The following is a 17636-nucleotide window of genomic DNA, read 5'->3' as shown; positions in this document are numbered from 1 at the left end:
ATGTTGGGAAATGTAAATGGGATTTAGGGAGAGCAACAGCATCTGAAAAGAAAATGTTGATGATCTTTTAGGGTGACGCAGTACAGGGACAGGCCATTCGGCCCACAGTTTTTATGCTGACCCCCCAATTACACGAACCCCACATTCTATCTGGTATGGCAACTACTCTGCCTGAGAATGCAAGAAACTGCAGACACAGCTTAGCACGTCGGAGAAACCAGCCTGCCCAGCATGGACTCTGTCTATACGTCTGGCTGCCTGAGTAAAGCAGCTGGCATAATCAAAGACCCCCACCCACCCCAGCATTCTCTCTTCTAACATCGTCCATCAGGCAGAAAGCACACACCACCAGGACGTGTTCTATTGAATGCGGGTTCTTCGACCTCACAATCTACCTTGTTATAATCTTCCACCTTATTGTCTACCTGCACTGCACTTTACGTTTTATTCTGCATTCTGTCATTGTTTTATCTTGTATTATCTCACTGCACTGTAATGGATTAACCTGTATGAATAGTGTGCAGGAAAAGATTTTCACTGCACCTCAGTACACGTGACAATAATAACCCAATTCCAACGCCCCCTCTCTATCACCGCCAAATTCTACCACTCACTAGGGACAATTTTCAGTGGCTGATTGTCAACCAACCTCCATGTTTTTGGGATTTTGGGGAAAAAATGAAACTGGAGCACCTGGGGGAAATCTGCATGGTCACAGGGAGAACTGGAAAACTCCTCCCAGCCATCACCCAGGGCCACGAATGAACCTGAACCAGTGGAGCTGAGACAGAAGCTCCACCAGCATGCCGGTCCTTCCTCTGTGTCGGGGGCAGAGGGTGAGATGTCTAATGGGGGATGGTCCTGGATCAGAAATGTTAGCTCTGCTTCTCTTCCAGCATTACCTGGTGTGCCCAGCATTTTCTGATTTTATTGCATTTACTTCCTGTATTGGTGGAACAGTGCAGGATGATCAGCACTGAGGCTCGGGACCTGAGTGGGAATGATCCACAGGACGGCTGTCAAATCCCTGTTCACTTTCCCCACAGAAAGTGAGGCCGCACTGTGGACTTTGAATACAATGACTATCAGGAATGTCTCCAGTAGCAGCTGGAAAATCTCGTACATTATCTTTAGATATCTCAGTACAGAGCTGGATTTCATTCCTGATCCTTGCTAGACAGAGCCTCCTTTAATAATCAGGTACATCCACACAGCAGAGACAGGAACGGCTGGTGGGTTTTCTCCTGTTGTTCTCTCTCACAAATCTCTTTACCACTCTGCTAAAATGTCGCTACATGCACAGAGGTGGAAGTCTTCCCATTATCTCTTCAACGTTGAACTCAAATCCACCAGGAGAATTTTTCATCCCGTTCTTTTACAATATATCACATTACCCAGACCTACGTGTTCATCATTAGATTAAGTAAACTGCATGAGGACTTCTAGTAGCTGTCAGTTCAGATAAAAAGCTCGGCTGTTATTGAAAAACATGCTGTGAAAAGTAGCTGAATGCTCCTTTCTCTGAGGTCCTAGCAGACAATAATGAAGCTTAATCATTACCCTAAAGTATTTCTGGAAGTCTAATGTCACAGAGATGAGCAGTATTACTTCACTGTGGGATCTTCTATCACTTACTAATTATCATTAGACATTGGTGTCTGGTTAGAGCAGGTCTAATGTTCTACAGGAATGTGTACAGCTCACACATGCTTTTAGTTTGTCTTTTTCATATCCCTGGAATACTCCTCCTTTTCCCTCCTTGGCTGCACTCACACAACTGCTTTTTTGCCAGTCTAAAACAGCTTTAGCTTCACTGAGATTACAAAATGGATGCTATAAGGGTTGGTTCAACTTTTTCTGAACTGTTTCCTTAATATCTAGTCAGGACAAATTAGATTTACACAAATCACGGACACCTTTAGTGACCTCCATTTCAAGAATTTTTGCTTTAATTTAAATCAGGCTTTTTGTTCAGGAACTATCATGTACGTTTTAGCATTCCTGTGGGAAGGAGTCATATCCTGTGTCTTGGAAGTGGAATTGGTTTATTGTTGTCACGTACACCCAGATACAGAGAAAAGCATTTGTTTGTTCCACTGAGACAGATGTTTTGATACGTAAGTACATCAAAGTACCAAAAAGAAAACAGAATGCAGAATATCATGTTGCACTTACAGAGAAAGTCCTGTGCAGGGAGACAAAGTGCAAAGGCCATGGTGAGATGGACTAGGAGATCTGTCTTCCAGGGGATGAGGGTCTACTAATAGTACGGTACTAATAGGATCCTTGATTGTGTTGGCTGCTTTCCCAACGCAGCGGGAGGTGTAGATGGAACCATTGGAGACAAGGCTGGTGTGTGTGATGGACTGGGCTGCATTCATAATTTCACATGGTCTTGGGCAGAACTGTTGTCACACCAAGGCTGTGCTGCATCCAGATAAGGTTGCAGAATAAAGTGCCATAAGTATTTGCCCACTCCCAGAAGACATTAATAATGAGAAAGATCAGCAGAAGAAGGGCTAGAAAGAAAGTACTTGAACATATCGTTAGTGAAAAAACGAGGTTTTTAAATGAAAGATAAATAGTTATATTGATCTAGCCTGCAACAGTAAGCCAATGGTCATGGTTGGCAGTTTAGTAATTATGTGCAAAGAAGATTTTGCAACTGATATTAATACTTCACTTTAACCAGGCACAGTAAAATCCCACTGGTATAAATCTGCATGGCATGTTGACATGAGTGTTTAGTTCAGTTAAAAAAACAGATTGACGGGCACATTAGCTCACACTAATCAGGCTTTTACAAGTAGTACTGCTCACATCACAGATTTTGAACTACTTTTTCTTCTGGGTGTAGAATAACCAGTATAGAATAATTTTATGAATGACATGCGTTGGAAAGGAAATGTAAACGGCTGTTATTTTTCTCAGTATTGAAGTGAAATCCTCATAATTTTGTTATGCTGACTTGTGGTCCATTCGGGACTTCATATTGTTTATACTCCCGAAGACGTTCAACTCTACCATGGAGACGCGAGAGACTGCAGTGACTAGAATCTGCAGCAATGAGCAATCAGCTGGACGAGCTCAGTGGTTTGAGCAGTGTCTGCTGGAGGAAAGGAGCTGGCGGTGTTTTGGGCTGGGAGTCCTGACGCAGGATTTTGACCTGAAATGTCAACAATTCCTTTCCTCCTACAGAGTCTGTTTGACCCATTGACTTCTTCCAGGACATCGTTTTCTGTTTCAACTCCATCACTCACACAGAGATAAACTCTTACTGGTGATGTTCAGGAGGAAAAGCATTTCTATTCCAATGTAATTTGCAGTTAATGAAGAACTTTTAAAGTACACCCACTCTTGTAAAAATATAACGGTCAGTTGGCCCTCAGCCAGATTGAACAGACAGCATCAGATTATCTACATTGATATTATTGAGGATGGCCTGGTAGCTCCTGGCTCTACCTTCAGACAGTGCCATGCATTCTTTGATAGAGCATAGTGCATAGATCAGTACGGCCCAGGAGACATTCTTTCAACCCCCGTACTGTTGCTGATCCAAATGAATTAGAAAAAAAAAGGCCAAATAAACGAATTCCTTTTGCCTACACAATGGGATACTAAGGTAGGTGGTGTTGTAGATAATGAAGTAGGTTTTAAAAGTTTGCAGAGAGACTTAGGCCAGTTAGGCAAGTGGGCTGAATGATGGCAGATGGAGTTTAATGCTGATAAGTGTGAGGTGCTACATTTTGGTAGGAATAATCCAAATAGGACATACATGGTAAATGGTAGGATATTGAAGAATGCAGTAGAACAGAGTGATCTAGGAATAATGGTGCATAGTTCCCTGAAGGTGGAATCTCATGTGGATAGGGTGGTGAAGAAAGCTTTTGGTATGCTGTCCTTTATAAATCAGAGCATTGAGTATAGGAGTTGGGATGTAATGTTAAAATTGTACAAGGCATTGGTAAGGCTGAATTTGGAGTATTGCGTACAGTTCTGGTCACCAAATTATAGGAAAGATGTCAACAAAATAGAGAGAGTGCAGAGGAGATTTACTAGAATGTTACCTGGGTTTCAGCACCTAAGTTACAGAGAAAGGTTGAACAAGTTAGGTCTTTATTCTTTGGAGCGCAGAAGGTTGAGGGCGGACTTGATAGAGGTATTTAAAATTATGAGGGAGGTAGATAGAGTTGACGTGGATAGTCTTTTTCCATTGAGAGTAGGGGAGATTTGAACAAGAGGACATGAGTTGAGAGTTAGGGGGCAAAAGTTTAAGGGTAACACGAGGGGGAATTTCTTTACTCAGAGAATGGTAGCTGTGTGGAACGAGCTTCCAGTAGAAGTGGTAGAGGCAGGTTCGGTATTGTCATTTAAAGTAAAATTGGATAGGTATTGTGGAGAACTACATATACCTGTCTGGAAACACCCCCCTGCTGACTGCTCCTGTGGCTCCTTCCACAGACCCCTGTTTAATGGCGATTGGAGGCACTTCTCCTCCCTCAGTCTCCAGGATGTTGTGTGATGGTCTCTTGTTGTTAACAGTGCTTTCTTCCAGCTAATAAAAGCCTATCTCTTGCCTCATTTCTCCGAGAGTTATTGATGTTGCATCAGGTATATGGACAGGAAAGGAATGGAGGGTTATGGGCTGAGTGCGGACCAGTGGGACTAGGTGAGAGTAAGTGTTCAGTATGGAATAGAAGGGCTGAGATGGCCTGTTTCCGTGCTGTAATTGTTATATGGTTATATAATGTCCATATCCTTCCATTTCCATGTGCCTATCTAAACAACTCTTAATGTATCTGCCTCTACCACCACCTCAGGCAGGGCATTCCAGGCACCAGCCACTCACTGTATAAAAAGAAAACTTGCCTCTAATATCTCATTTTGTTACGCCTGCGCCAAACTCTGAGGGGCCGAAGGGTCCAAAGTAGCCCCCTCCTTTTTGAGAATCGCAAGATCGCTAATAATTCGGATCTGGGACCCAGGAAATGAGAGAGAATCCTCAAGGTTTTGGAATGTGTCCTGGCCCCAGCGAGACAAAGCCACGGATAACGGCCATTGTCTCTTGGAGACGGAATTGTGTATTGAGTACTGTACTTCATGGAAGCCCTCAGGGAATGATCAGAGGGGGTTGGTTGAGGGATTGATTGCATCATCCCGACCTGATTGACATCTGAGACCCTGTGAGTCAGGATAAAAGAGGGTCTGGGGGACAACCCCTTTAGACGCACCAGAAGAAACGCTAGAAATCCTGTAACAGTGTAATAGCGACAGCTGGTGGAAAGCCCACGTGCGTCCTTTTCCATTTGCCTCGGAATTGGTGGGCCTTACCACGGAAGAACGGCTTTAGCTAAAACAAAGGAGAAATCAGCCCCAACGACTCTCGAAGGATTGACATCATAAAAGGAATGGGCAAGTTTTAAACTCTCTCTCTTGACTCCAACCAAAGGCTGCAGCCTGCATGAACTTGAGTGACTTTTATATTTCCATCGGACAATACATTATCCCCTAGACGACAGAGCTATTTCTTAGTGATTATTATTATTATACCCGCGCTTTTAGATTTAGTATTAATGACATATATTATCTGTACGTTTGCATTGATATTATTTTTGTGTATTTTTATCAATAAATACTGTTAAAAATAGTACCATCAGACTTCAACGGACCTCTCTACCTTTGCTGGTAAGTGACCCAGTTACGGGGTACGTAACACTTTAAAATTATCCCTTCTCACCTTAATCACATGCTCTAGGTTTTAGACATTTCAGTCCTGGGGAGAAAATACTGCCTGTTTACACCTCTCATAGTCTTATAAACTTCTATCAATCTCCTCTCAGTTTCCACCACTGCAAGAAGACAACCTACAGTTTCAGACCTCTCGTTACAGCACATGCTCTCCCATCCAGGCAGCAGATCCCGTTGAACCTCTTCTGCACCTTCTCCAGAGGCTCAACATCCTTCCAGTAATGGGATGATCAGGAATATATGCAATATTCCAGATGTGGTCTAACTAGAGTTTTGTAAGACTGTAAAGTAATTTCCTGAATTTTCAACTCAATGCCTCAACTAATCAAGGCAAGCATTCCATGTGCTTTCTTAACCCATCCTATCCACCTGCATAGCCACTTTCAGGGAGCTAATATTCCTGGAGCCCAAGATCCCTTTGCTCAGCAGCACTGTTAAGCGTCGTGCCCTTAACACTGTACTGACTCTTTACAGCTGACCTACCAAAATGCAACACTTCACATTTGGCTGGGTTAAACTCCATCTGCCATTTCTCTGCCCATATCTACAACTGATCTATATCCGACTGTATTCTTTGCCAGTCTTCTACTCTATCCACAACACTGCCAATCTTTGTATCATCTGCAGATTTACTGACCCATCCATCTACACTTTCATCCAGTTCATTTATATACATCACAAGAACAGATCTCCGCAGAACATCACTAATCACAAAGCTCCAGCTAGAGTAAGTCCCTTCGGCCACCACCCCGATCTTCTATTGGGTTGGCCATTTCTGAATCCATATGGCCAATTTGTCATTGATCCCATGAATCTTAGTCTTCTGCATGAGTCTCCTGTGAGGGATCTTGTCAAAGACCTTACTAACATTCACGTAGACAACATCCACAGCTCGACCTTCATTAATCACTCTCGGCACCTTGTCAAAAACCAAGACTTGCCCTGCACAAAACCATGCAGGCTTTCACCAGTTAATCCACGGTTATCCAAATAATCACAAATCCTATCCCTAAGAATTCTCTCCAGTAACCAACGTCCATCTGATTCAGCAGTCAAGGCCTCCTCAATAGCACTGCGGCAATCTCTCAGTCATGCCGTCTCCCTTTATGGGCTCCACTCTCTGGGACATATTATTGAAAAGTGTGAAGGGTATTGATAATACCATGTTTTTCCACAGAATGTGTTGTGATTCATTGATAGACATAGGGTTGTAGAGTAATACAGCCTTTGGCCCAAATGCACTATGCCAACCACATCCTCCTCTCTGCCTGTCTTAACCACTTCTTCTGGTAGCTCCTACCAAGTACTCACTATCCTCTGTATAAAGAAGTTACCTGCGAGTCTTTTTGAAATCTTTTCCCTGTAATCTTGTATCTGTGCCCTCTAGTTTTACACTTTCCCACCCTGATTATTAAAAGATTTTTAAAACTTCATTGAGGTCACCCCAATTCAAGGAATAAAGATCCATCATGGCCAACCTCTCCCTATTACTCAAGCCCTTTAGTTCAGACAGTATCTTGTAAATTTCTTCTGCACCATCTCCAGCTTGATGAAGTCTTTCCTACATTGGAATGACCAAAACTGTACACAATCTCAGTTCTTGCACTGTTCGCATTACAACGCAGTGGAGCATATTTTTGGCTGCGTGAACTTTCACTCTTTTGGTAATGAAATTTTGAGCTATGTTCTAAATCTAGACGCATGCAGCACTGAAAGCTGATGAATGCTCAATTCAAGAGCCAACTTAGAATTAGCCTTTTGAGTATCACTGTGACCATGCCAATACCAGCAGAGTTAATAACAATGAAGTGTGATCCATCTCTGCAGTGATTGTAGACCCTAATTCTCAGTGACAATGGGAATCAGAGAGTAACGAACAACGTGGGTTCTTTAGTGTTGATCCAAAGGTTTCATCCAATGAATAAAAATAGTGCTGGAGATTCTTTTTTTATATAACTCTGAGCTGTATTTTTATGAACAATCACAGATCCTGTCTCAGAACAATGGACTCTAACTTTGTTCTGTCCGTATCTGAAACCAAATGAAACCTGATTTGTCATAGGTCTGGTCTAATACCAGTAATGGTGGGTGTGGCCACAAGCACGGCAATCTCTGCTGAGGCTCTGTTGAATGCTTTCAGACGGTACGTTTCAGGGAAATGATTTCCTCTGGAACATTATTCCAACTGGGAAGTTTGCTGTGTTAAGTTTATTAACAGAAGCCAGGTGTGCTTTTCTTGGGTGGCCTCGGGACATCTCAAGTTTCTGTTGTCCAGTCTCCAGGTTTTGTTCACTCACTTTAGCAGGAACATTGAACAGTGCAGCACAAAATTAGGCCATTTGGCCCACAGTGTTGTGCCAAACCATCTGGAAAGCAAATCATAAAATGCCCAAGCACTGACCGCTCCTTCCTACCTACACCATGACGATATCCTCCATCCTCCTCACATCCATTTGCCTCTCCAAATGTCTCTGAAAAGCCTCTGATGTATTTGCCTCTGCCACCATACCAGGAGCACATTCCAGGCAGCCACAAAACTTACCACACACATCCCTTTTGAATCTAGCCCCTCTGAATTTCAACACACGCCCTCTGATATTAGACATTTCCACCTGTGAAACAGACACTCTCTGTCCACTTTATCTACGCCTCTCATAATCCTGTAAACCTCTAACTGTTATGGTCTGGTCCGGAGCCTGCATTCCGGGTCTTGATCCGGTCCGCAGACTCCAGACTCCGGGTCTTGCAGCCATCCCTCCTTTTGCCCTTAAGCCCAATTAGTCACACCTGTGGATCATCATGGCTTGTTGAGGCTCAAGGGGGCACACCTAATGACCATCGGCTGGCGGTGTTTATAGGGGGCTCTGGGATTGAGTGGAGTTGTCCTGCTTATTGGTCCCCTTGTTAAAGATGGGTTCTTTGAGTAAGTCTGGCAGTCACCCTGGATCTAGTTCCCTTCCTATCCCTTGCCTCTTTTGGGCAAGCCTGGCCAGACTGCCGTTGCCTGGTGGGGGACTCTGCCCCTTTCCATCCTTTGCTGCTGATGGGTTGTGCCCTGCAACCTACCCAGGTGCCCTGTGACCTGCTCAGGCCCTGTGTTCCTGCCTGGGAGGTCTGGGCCCTGCCTAGGAGTTATGTGGCCTGCCCAGAGGTGTCTGCCCCTTTCCATCCCTCGCTGCTGATGGGTTGTGCCCTGCAACCTACCCAGGTGCCCTGTGACCTGCTCAGGCCCTGTGTTCCTGCCTGGGAGGTCTGGGCCCTGCCTAGGAGTTATGTGGCCTGCCCAGTAAACTCCGGGATCCTGCCTTGCCTGGAGTCTAAGACTTTTGGAACCCCAGAATCACCTTGAATGTCACGTCCCTCATGCACACCATGGTCACTACATCTTGTCTATCATTTAGTTGTTCCCGTCCTGCCCCTAGTATTTCAGTGCCTGTGTCCTGCACTTGGGTCCAGTCTCCTGTCCCCTTATGACACTAACAGATATCCCATCAGCCTCTGGGGCTCCAGAGAAAACAACCAAAGTCTAAACAGCCTCTTGTGATAGCACTTGCCCTCTAAATGAGGCAACATCCAGGTAAACCCCTTCTGCAAAGCCTCAACATCCTTCCTATGGTGTGGTGACCAGAACTCCTGTAATACTATAATAACGTCTCCTATAATACTCCTGTCATGGCCTAACTAGAGTTTTATAAAGTTGCAATATAACCTCTTGACCTTTGAACTCAATGCCTGGACTAATAAAAATAAGCATTCCATAAGCCTTCTTAACCACCCTATCGACCTGTGTAGCCACTTTCATGGAGCCATGAACTTGGATCCCGAGATTTTTTTGCTCAGCAACGCCGTTAAGGGTATTGCTCTTAGCAATATACTGTCTCCTTGCATTTGCCCTACTGAGGTGCAACACCTCACATTTATCTGGGTTAAACTCCATCTGCCATTTCTCTGCCCATATCGGCAACTGGTCTATACTGAGCTGTATTCTTTGCCAGTCTTCTACACTATCCACAACTCCACCAATCTTGGCATCATCCACAAACTTACTAATCCCCACCCATCTACATTTTCATCAGGTCATTTATATATATATCACAAACAGCGGCGGTCCCAGCACAGATCCCTGAGGAACTCTACAATTTACAGACCTCCAGGAAGAAGGAAGAGTATGGAATGACTCTGCACTGGTCTAGTCCACTGAAACCCCTCTTTCCTCACAGTCACCTTCCTGACCCTTTCATTCAGTATGAATGAAAAATGAACATTCCTGTTGTCCCCAGCTTTTTGTTCTGACTTTTTTCCCCGTCCCTTTCAGTCCTGAAAAGAGTTTTGGCCTGAAGCATCGACTGTTTATTCATTTCCATAGATGCTGCCTGGCCTGCTGAGTTCCTCCAACATTTTGTGTGCGTTGCTTTAGATTTCCAGCATCTGCAGAATTTTATGATTCCTGATTTTATATCTAATCTTTGAATATCAAATCTTATCCCAGCATTAACATAGCATATTACAGGCCTTTCGACCCACGATATTGTGCCGACAATGTAATCTACTCTAGAAACAGCCTAGAATTCCCCTACGGCATTGCCCTCTATTTTTCTAAGCTCCGTGTACCTATCTAAGAGTTTCTTAAACGACTCTGTTGTAACCACTTCCACCACCATCGCTGGCAGCACCCACCACACTCTGTGTGAGAATCTTACCCCTGACATCTCCCTTGTACCTATTTCCAAACTCCTTAATACCATGCCCCCTCATGTTAGCCATTTCAGCCCTGGGAAAACGGCCTCTGATTATCCACACAATCAATGCTGAAATGGGAAATAAAATTACGTACAGTACTCCGCTAAATGTTATTGCTCCATCGTATACACCTCTATCAGGTCACCACTCATCCTCCGTCACTCCCAGGAGAAAAGGCTGAGTTTGATCCACCTATTCTCATAAGACATGCTCCCTAATCCAGGCAACAACCTTGTAAATCTCCTCTGCACTCTCTCTATAGTATCCACATCCTTCCTGTAGTGAGGTGACCTGTTTTGAAATAAATCATTCCTGATCCGTCTGACTTCCCGAGCAGGGCGAAGGAGCTGATGACGCCTTGTCAGCCTGTCACAGAGTTGTAGTCATGTAACACAGAAGCAGGCCCTTTGGCCCACAACCTTCCTGCTGACCTACATTAATCCCACCTGCCTGCATCAGGTTGGCATCTGGCTATACCTTGTCTATTTAAGTATCTTTCTGAAACATCCTGAATGCATATGACTCCACCACCTTCTCTGGAAAAGGGTTTCAGATATCAGTCCTCTCTGTGTAAAAAACATACCCCCAATCCAATACGCTCTCCTCATATAGTCCTATGACCTCTTGTCTTTCATACTCCTGCCATGGAAAATGATTTTACCTGCACCATACAGAATTTCAGGGTATTCACTTCCTGGGTTTGCTCCTCGTGAGCTTTGGAGAATCACACAAAGCGGTGATACCTTCCACCTCCTTCGCCTTATGAAGAATTCACAACAGCGTCTTTCAGAAGGTCCCATAAATTTGCTCCTTCTCTTCTTCCTTCTTGTATCAAAATGCACTATTGGGCTATTGGTTCACCCAATGAAGAGTGATGGGAAAACTGGCAGCCAGGGGAGTTCCATGAGCCATCTGACATGGAGACCCTCTGGTAGACTTCGGCCAATAACATTTAGCAGAGTACTGTATGTAATTTTATTTCCCACTTCAGCATACCTAGAATCAGTATTACATTTTTTCCTTTTTTGCAAAAATTATCACAACATTTCCAGCATGCATCGCTTGAAGTCTGAACTGTGGAAAGACTTGGCATTAACACATACACCCACCATCCCTCACTTACTCCCTCCACCTTCTGCTACTGCTTGTCACCACTTTCAACCTGAAAATAGAAAGGTATCTGGTTGCTATCCATTTTACTCCACAGATGCTGTCTGACTGGCTGAGGTCCTCCTGCACCTAGTATGCTTTGCTGTCTTTGAGGAGCATCAGTACTTAAGGGATGTGCCTCCTTAGACCTTCGACGCAGCAGCAGGACTTTGGCTGATGGAGCACTAAGTGATGAATGGCCTCCTATTCACATGCAACACGCTGGAGGAGCTCAGCAGGTCGGACAGCATCCGTGGAAACGAACAGTCAATGTTTCGGGCCGAGACCCTTCGTCAGGACCTCTGTGTGTCTGTGCAGGGGGATATCCTTTTCACGTGCCTGGTTATTTGTGGAAAAACTGTTGTTTGACTCCTGGCCATCGGCTGGAATTGGAGCAGTGCTCATCAAATACCTACACGACTGCTTGCTGAGGACAATCCCTCTATCTGGCAACGGTTGGATAGAAATTTTACTTCTAGATGAAATCGGAGCTGGTTTAGGGTCAGGTCTGAATATTCAATATCAACAACAAACCTCAGTAAATGCTTTCTTTTTACAAAAGCTATCAATGACATTTGAAGAACAAACTGGATAATTTTGAGAATCTTAACTTCGAGGGAAAAATACAAAAATCCTCCTGCTATATAAGATCCTCTGCGTTACAGTGACTTGCCCAGTCATTTTAAAAGGAACTGCTTCTTGTTCTGTGGTGTTCAATAGATGGCTCTATGAACATCTCCAATTATTCAATGATCAAGCTCTTACCACGTTGGTTGAACACGGGCGGTGAATTACTGAGCAATATGATATTAGTATCATTGCTGTAGGTGAGAAATGAACAGTTCCAGTTCACAGCATAAGAAGTGTGGCTTATTTACTTTTAGCAACAGAAAGGTTGATTTTTATTTTCACTTATTGAGATAGAGTGCAGAACAAGTCCTTCTGGACCCTTGAGTGCACTGCCCAGCAACCCTGGGACAATTCACAACCAGCAATTGGCTTACTAACTGGTACGCCCATGAAATGTGGATGGAAACCAGTGTACCCAGAGAAAGCCCACGCATTCCATGGGGTGAGCGCGTAGACTCCTGACGGATGACGCCAGAATTGAACTCTGAACTGCATTGCCCCGAGCTGCAATAGGGTCACGCTGACCACGATACTACTGTGGTGCAACAGGAGAAATCAGAGATTACAATACAGCAGAGCAAATAAAGTATTTCTAAGGGCAGGATATTTAACAAAATCTCGATATATCACCTGGATATCAACTAGTGTCACTAAATAAAGCAATCTGTGCATTTATGAAGGCAGAACAATTTAACCGTTGAGTTCAAAGTCTCAAAACAATACTGCAACTCTTATGGTAGCAACCTGTTATCAGAAACTGTGGCCTCCAGTTAAAGAATGCAAAGAATGTTTCAGCAATCGCTCAATCACAGCCTACTTTCCACAGAATCCATTCTGTAAATTGCTAAATGATACAATCAGCAAATATATCCAGAAATTACCAAGGCAAATATCTGGATGCATTCTACAGAGCTTCCATGACCAAGAAACATGCTTGGAAATGTCATTCTTGTAATTGAGATGTGCAAAGTCTTTGCAGCTGTTTCGATGACTGAGCGGGTAGCTCGGTTTGCTGTCTTACCTTTTCCCTGGATCCTGGCCTCCTGGACATCAATGGTGGCGCATATCAAGAGGAGGAGCAATACTTTCACCGAGTTGTTCATCTTCAGCCCTAACCTTATCTCTTTATTCCCTCTCACTGGCTGCAAAGAAAGATAGTCACAGACTCAACACCTTTCATTTACCATTTAATCGCCAAAGACCACTACATCGAAGGGGCTTTTATGTTAAAACTTTGGACTAATGTCTGTCTGTGCCCCGGGCTTAAAAGATGCCAGTGATACAATTCAAGAGTTTTATATTTGTTCCTAAAGGTCGTTGACAAACTGCTCAGCACCTCTGATTGGCTCTGGGACCGGGGACATGTTGTGAAAGGTTTGCAGTAGTTATCTATTAGAAGAGCAAAGCTTGACCCAGCTCTTAGCAAAGTAAGCCAATGAAAATCTTGTTTGCTGTTGCAAAAGAAAGAGTTGATCTGAAAGGGCTTCAAATCTCACAGCAGGATGAACTGCTCAAAAACGTAAAGGATTTGTTTTGAACGGTACAGTGGTGGGTTCTGTGTCTTTTTAATAGAATTGGGTAACTTCCAGCTTCAAGCTGTCTCCTGTGCCTTGTAAAAATCACTGGGTACCTGAGACTCAGGTCTCGATAGGAAGAAAAGTCTTCTCTCTAAACCCTCCCATCGCAACCACCGTACTGTAAAAAAAAATCCCACTTCCCTCTACGGCCGCTCCTCCCCCCCACCCCCAACCTAACTGCACAGCACCAGCCGGCCCCTCCGATATTACAGATATCCATCATCACCACCCACCCCATTCACCCCACTCTCCCTAAATTCAACATCAGTGTTGACATCCGCAGCTTCCCCTCCTCTTTTCCCTTCTCAAGGCTCACAGACCCACTCCAAGCAATTTAGAACTCTCTGGAAGGAGCAGGCTTGTCTCCGTTCACCTCACGAGGGCACTCCATTGCCTTGGACAGTTTCCTGTGCTCTCAATCCGTGGTTGGTTAGCTGCCCCACCGGCGCACAAGGTCATCTACACTTTGATCTGCCTCAGTATTCATTGGGATAATGGCTGATTTGTGACCTAGCTCCACGTGCCTTTCCCTCATTGTAATCGCCACAAACCAAAACCTTTCAGCCTCAGACTTAAATTAGGCAATTGACATTCTATCAGTGATGGTACTTGGAATAGAGTTTCAAATTTCTACTACACTGCATGGAGAAATGTTTCTAAGTTCACTCCCTGCACTCTTCCATGACTTTTTTCACCCCCACTGGAAGAAACAGCTGTCTCACCCATATACATACCTTGAAATTTGATTCAATCATCTCAGTTCTACGTTGGTTAGTGCAATCATAGAATTAAGCAGCTCAGAGAAAGGCTCTTTGGCCTAACTTATCCAAGCTGACCGAACATCAAATGGACAGATGGATACTTTGATCAGTTACGATCTTCGTTCAGCAGCTCTCCATCATTTCATCCTATTGCTGACAGTCCCTTTGTTCGGCTTGCAGTCCTTATCTACCCCAATCTCTCTGCTACCTGCCTAACTCTTTTGCTCTCTCTCCCTCTGAGTTCTGATGAAGGGTTTTCGACCTAGAATGTTGACTGATTTCTCTTTCCACTGCTTGACCGGATGAGTTCTCCCTGCATTTCCCTCTTTGTTCCTGTATTTCATTTGCTTCTTCTCCAAAACATTTTAGTGATTTATGTATCTGACCTTCATGTCCTGTCAGAATGAGTTTTCTCCTCTTTGTTCGATCCAAGGTTATTTGCCAAAATTTTCTGTGATGGCCCTGTCCGATTCTGATCCCTGATACTGCAGATGCTGTTTCTATCAGCTTGGACTGAACGGCTACAATTGGAGAACTCCAAAAATGCTGGCTGGTTGAAAATTTTTTTGGGGGAGGGAGTACTGGTGGTGGAAAGTTTATCCAGCTGTTTCTGTTCCGTCCTTCTTCACTAATGTCCCCCCTAATTCTATGCTCCTGAACATTCCTCACAGTTCAGAATCAGAATCAGAATCAGGTTTATTATCACCGGCATGTGATGTGAAATTTGTGAACTTAACAGCAGCAGTTCAATGTAATACATAATCTACCAGAGAAAAAAATAAATACATAAATAAAATAAAAAATAAACAAGTAAATCAATTACGTATGTTGAATAGATTTTTAAAATGTGAGAAAACAGAAACACTGCATATTAAAAAAAGTGAGGTAGTGTCCAAAGATTCAATGTCCATTTAGGAATCGGATGGCAGAGGGGAAGAAGCTGTTCCTGAATCGCTGAGTGTGTTCCTTCAGGCTTCTGTATCTCCTACCTGATGGTAACAGTGAGAAAAGGGCATGTCCTGGGTGCTGGGGGTCCTTAATAATGGACACTGCCTTCTGAGACACCGCTCTCTAAAGATACTTAACAGTTTTCAAGTTCCTGTCAAAGGAACTTGTTTTACTGATTTCCTCAGTAAGAAGCAGAATCAATGTGTAGTTGATTAATTTTTCATGATAAAATTCTGTCAGAACTCTAAGCTATTTTAAAATATGAAGTTTTAACTAATGTCCTAGAATCTAGATGCATTAATGCTGTGATTAGAGCCAAACATTTTCTGCTTACTAGACTTTAAAAATATTATTAAATGGAGAGGCTGTAAAAAGAAATCATAAAGAATGCTGAAACATCCTGCTAAAATCCATCCTGTCATTAATACAGCAGGCAGAAGCTATAGCTCAGCCCTCAGCTGGACAGTTAGCTTCTGTGGAAATAAAAGCTGTGTAACCCGCTGGTTGTAAAGCATGGTTCTGTACCCAGACAGCAAGTTGCTGACATTTTCAGCAGTCGGTGTCTCCTGTATTTCTGGATTTTGTTTCCGATTCAATGTTCTTTAGTTTTTTCTTGTCAGTATTGATGTTTTGTCTTGTGGTGTTAGACAGCAGGTTGGTTGAATAGAGTTACCATTGTTTCCTGAAAGATATAAAATTGAAGTTTACCCTGTACTAGCTAACTGTGGATTTTAAAATCACACTTCTACAGCTTGTTCTGAAATAGTTTCTAATTATTTGCAGAGTAATAGAAAAGCATGTGTATTAAGGCAATTCTCTCTCTGACACAAGCACACAACACATAGAAACACACCGTGACACAAATACACACGCATCCACACACAAGCAAAGCACAATTTTACAAATAAACACAAAAACATACACACACACATACACACACACACACACACACACACACACACACACACACACACACACACACACACACACACACACACACACACACACACAGTTCATCCTGTTGCTTTCTTACCTTGCTGTTAAAGCAATTACTCCCTCAGGAATGACAATCACTTCCTTGTGGCTTTAGAGGTTTCTCTGTAGCGGCAAGAACACACATTAAGTTACCACAGGATCTACGTAAGAATTACATGAGCCTAATGTATCTCAGGATGTCCTTATTTATAGACACAAAGCTTTGGTTCGTTCAGGAATAGGCCACGCACACACACACATACAGAAATACTGCCTGCTTTGGAACAACATATTCTGCCACTCATTTTATAAATTTACCTCCCTTATAATTTTGATCACTGCACCATAGAGAACATCCTATCCTGTAAATAGTACAGAGCTTCAAGTATGGCTTGGTATGGCAATGGCGACTGCTCTGCCCATGACCACAGGATACTGCAAAGTCACACGGTCATAGAGCACTACAGCACAGAAACAGGCCCTTCGGCTCATCTAGTCCATGTGGAACTGTGATTCTGCCTAGTTCCGTCAACCTGCATCTGAAACATTGCCTCCACATCCCTTCCATCCACGTACTTATCCAAACTTCTTTTAAATGTTCCAATCAAATCCGCATACAGCACTCTGCTGGCAGGGGAGGGAAGTTCACTCACAGGTTCCCATTAACTATCTCACTCTTCATTCAGTAGAAAAGACCTGTTTGCATTTACTCTCTCTGTATCCTTCATACTTTGTATACCTCTTTCAAATCTCCACTCATCTTCTTACGCTCTAGGGAATAAAATCTTAACCTAATCTAGAATACAAAAGAAAGTGTGTAATGCTAAGGCTTTATGGGGCATCGGTCAGACTGCACCCGGAATATTGTGAACCATTTTCAGTCCCTTACCAAAGAAAGAATGTACTGACTTTGTAGAGGGATCAGAGCAGGTTCATGAAAATGATCTGAGGAATGAAAGGGTTAATGTTTGATGACTCTGGACTGTACTTGCTGGATTTAGAATTATGAGGGGGGAGAGAAATCTCATTGAACCTATTGCATCTCGAAAGGCCTAGATGGAGTGGACATGGGGAGGATGTTTCCTACATTGGGTGAGTCTAGGACCAG

The 17636-nt window shown here is 43.5% G+C and overlaps 1 protein-coding gene across 2 annotated transcripts in view; it reads right to left on the bottom strand.

Moving 5' to 3' along the window:
* lipca (lipase, hepatic a) overlaps positions 1-16683 on the bottom strand; it is a 336816-nt gene extending 320133 nt beyond the window's left edge. The window contains exons 1-2 of one of the 2 annotated variants that reach the window (XM_059952565.1): positions 16587-16683; positions 13289-13409 (exon numbers count right to left, since the gene is read on the bottom strand). In XM_059952565.1, the coding sequence (XP_059808548.1) occupies positions 13289-13370 (82 nt within the window). In that variant the 5' untranslated portion in view covers positions 13371-13409; positions 16587-16683. Of the gene's footprint in view, positions 1-13288; positions 13410-14578; positions 14631-16586 lie in introns of those variants that run through there. The other variant, XM_059952564.1, reaches the window with a different exon arrangement.
* Positions 16684-17636: the final 953 nt, after the last annotated feature.

Source organism: Hypanus sabinus, chromosome 28, assembly GCF_030144855.1.
Source record: "Hypanus sabinus isolate sHypSab1 chromosome 28, sHypSab1.hap1, whole genome shotgun sequence".
Lineage (NCBI taxonomy): Eukaryota > Metazoa > Chordata > Chondrichthyes > Myliobatiformes > Dasyatidae > Hypanus > Hypanus sabinus.
The sequence above is the reverse complement of the archived record's forward strand: the minus strand, read 5'-3'. Positions and strand labels throughout refer to the sequence as shown.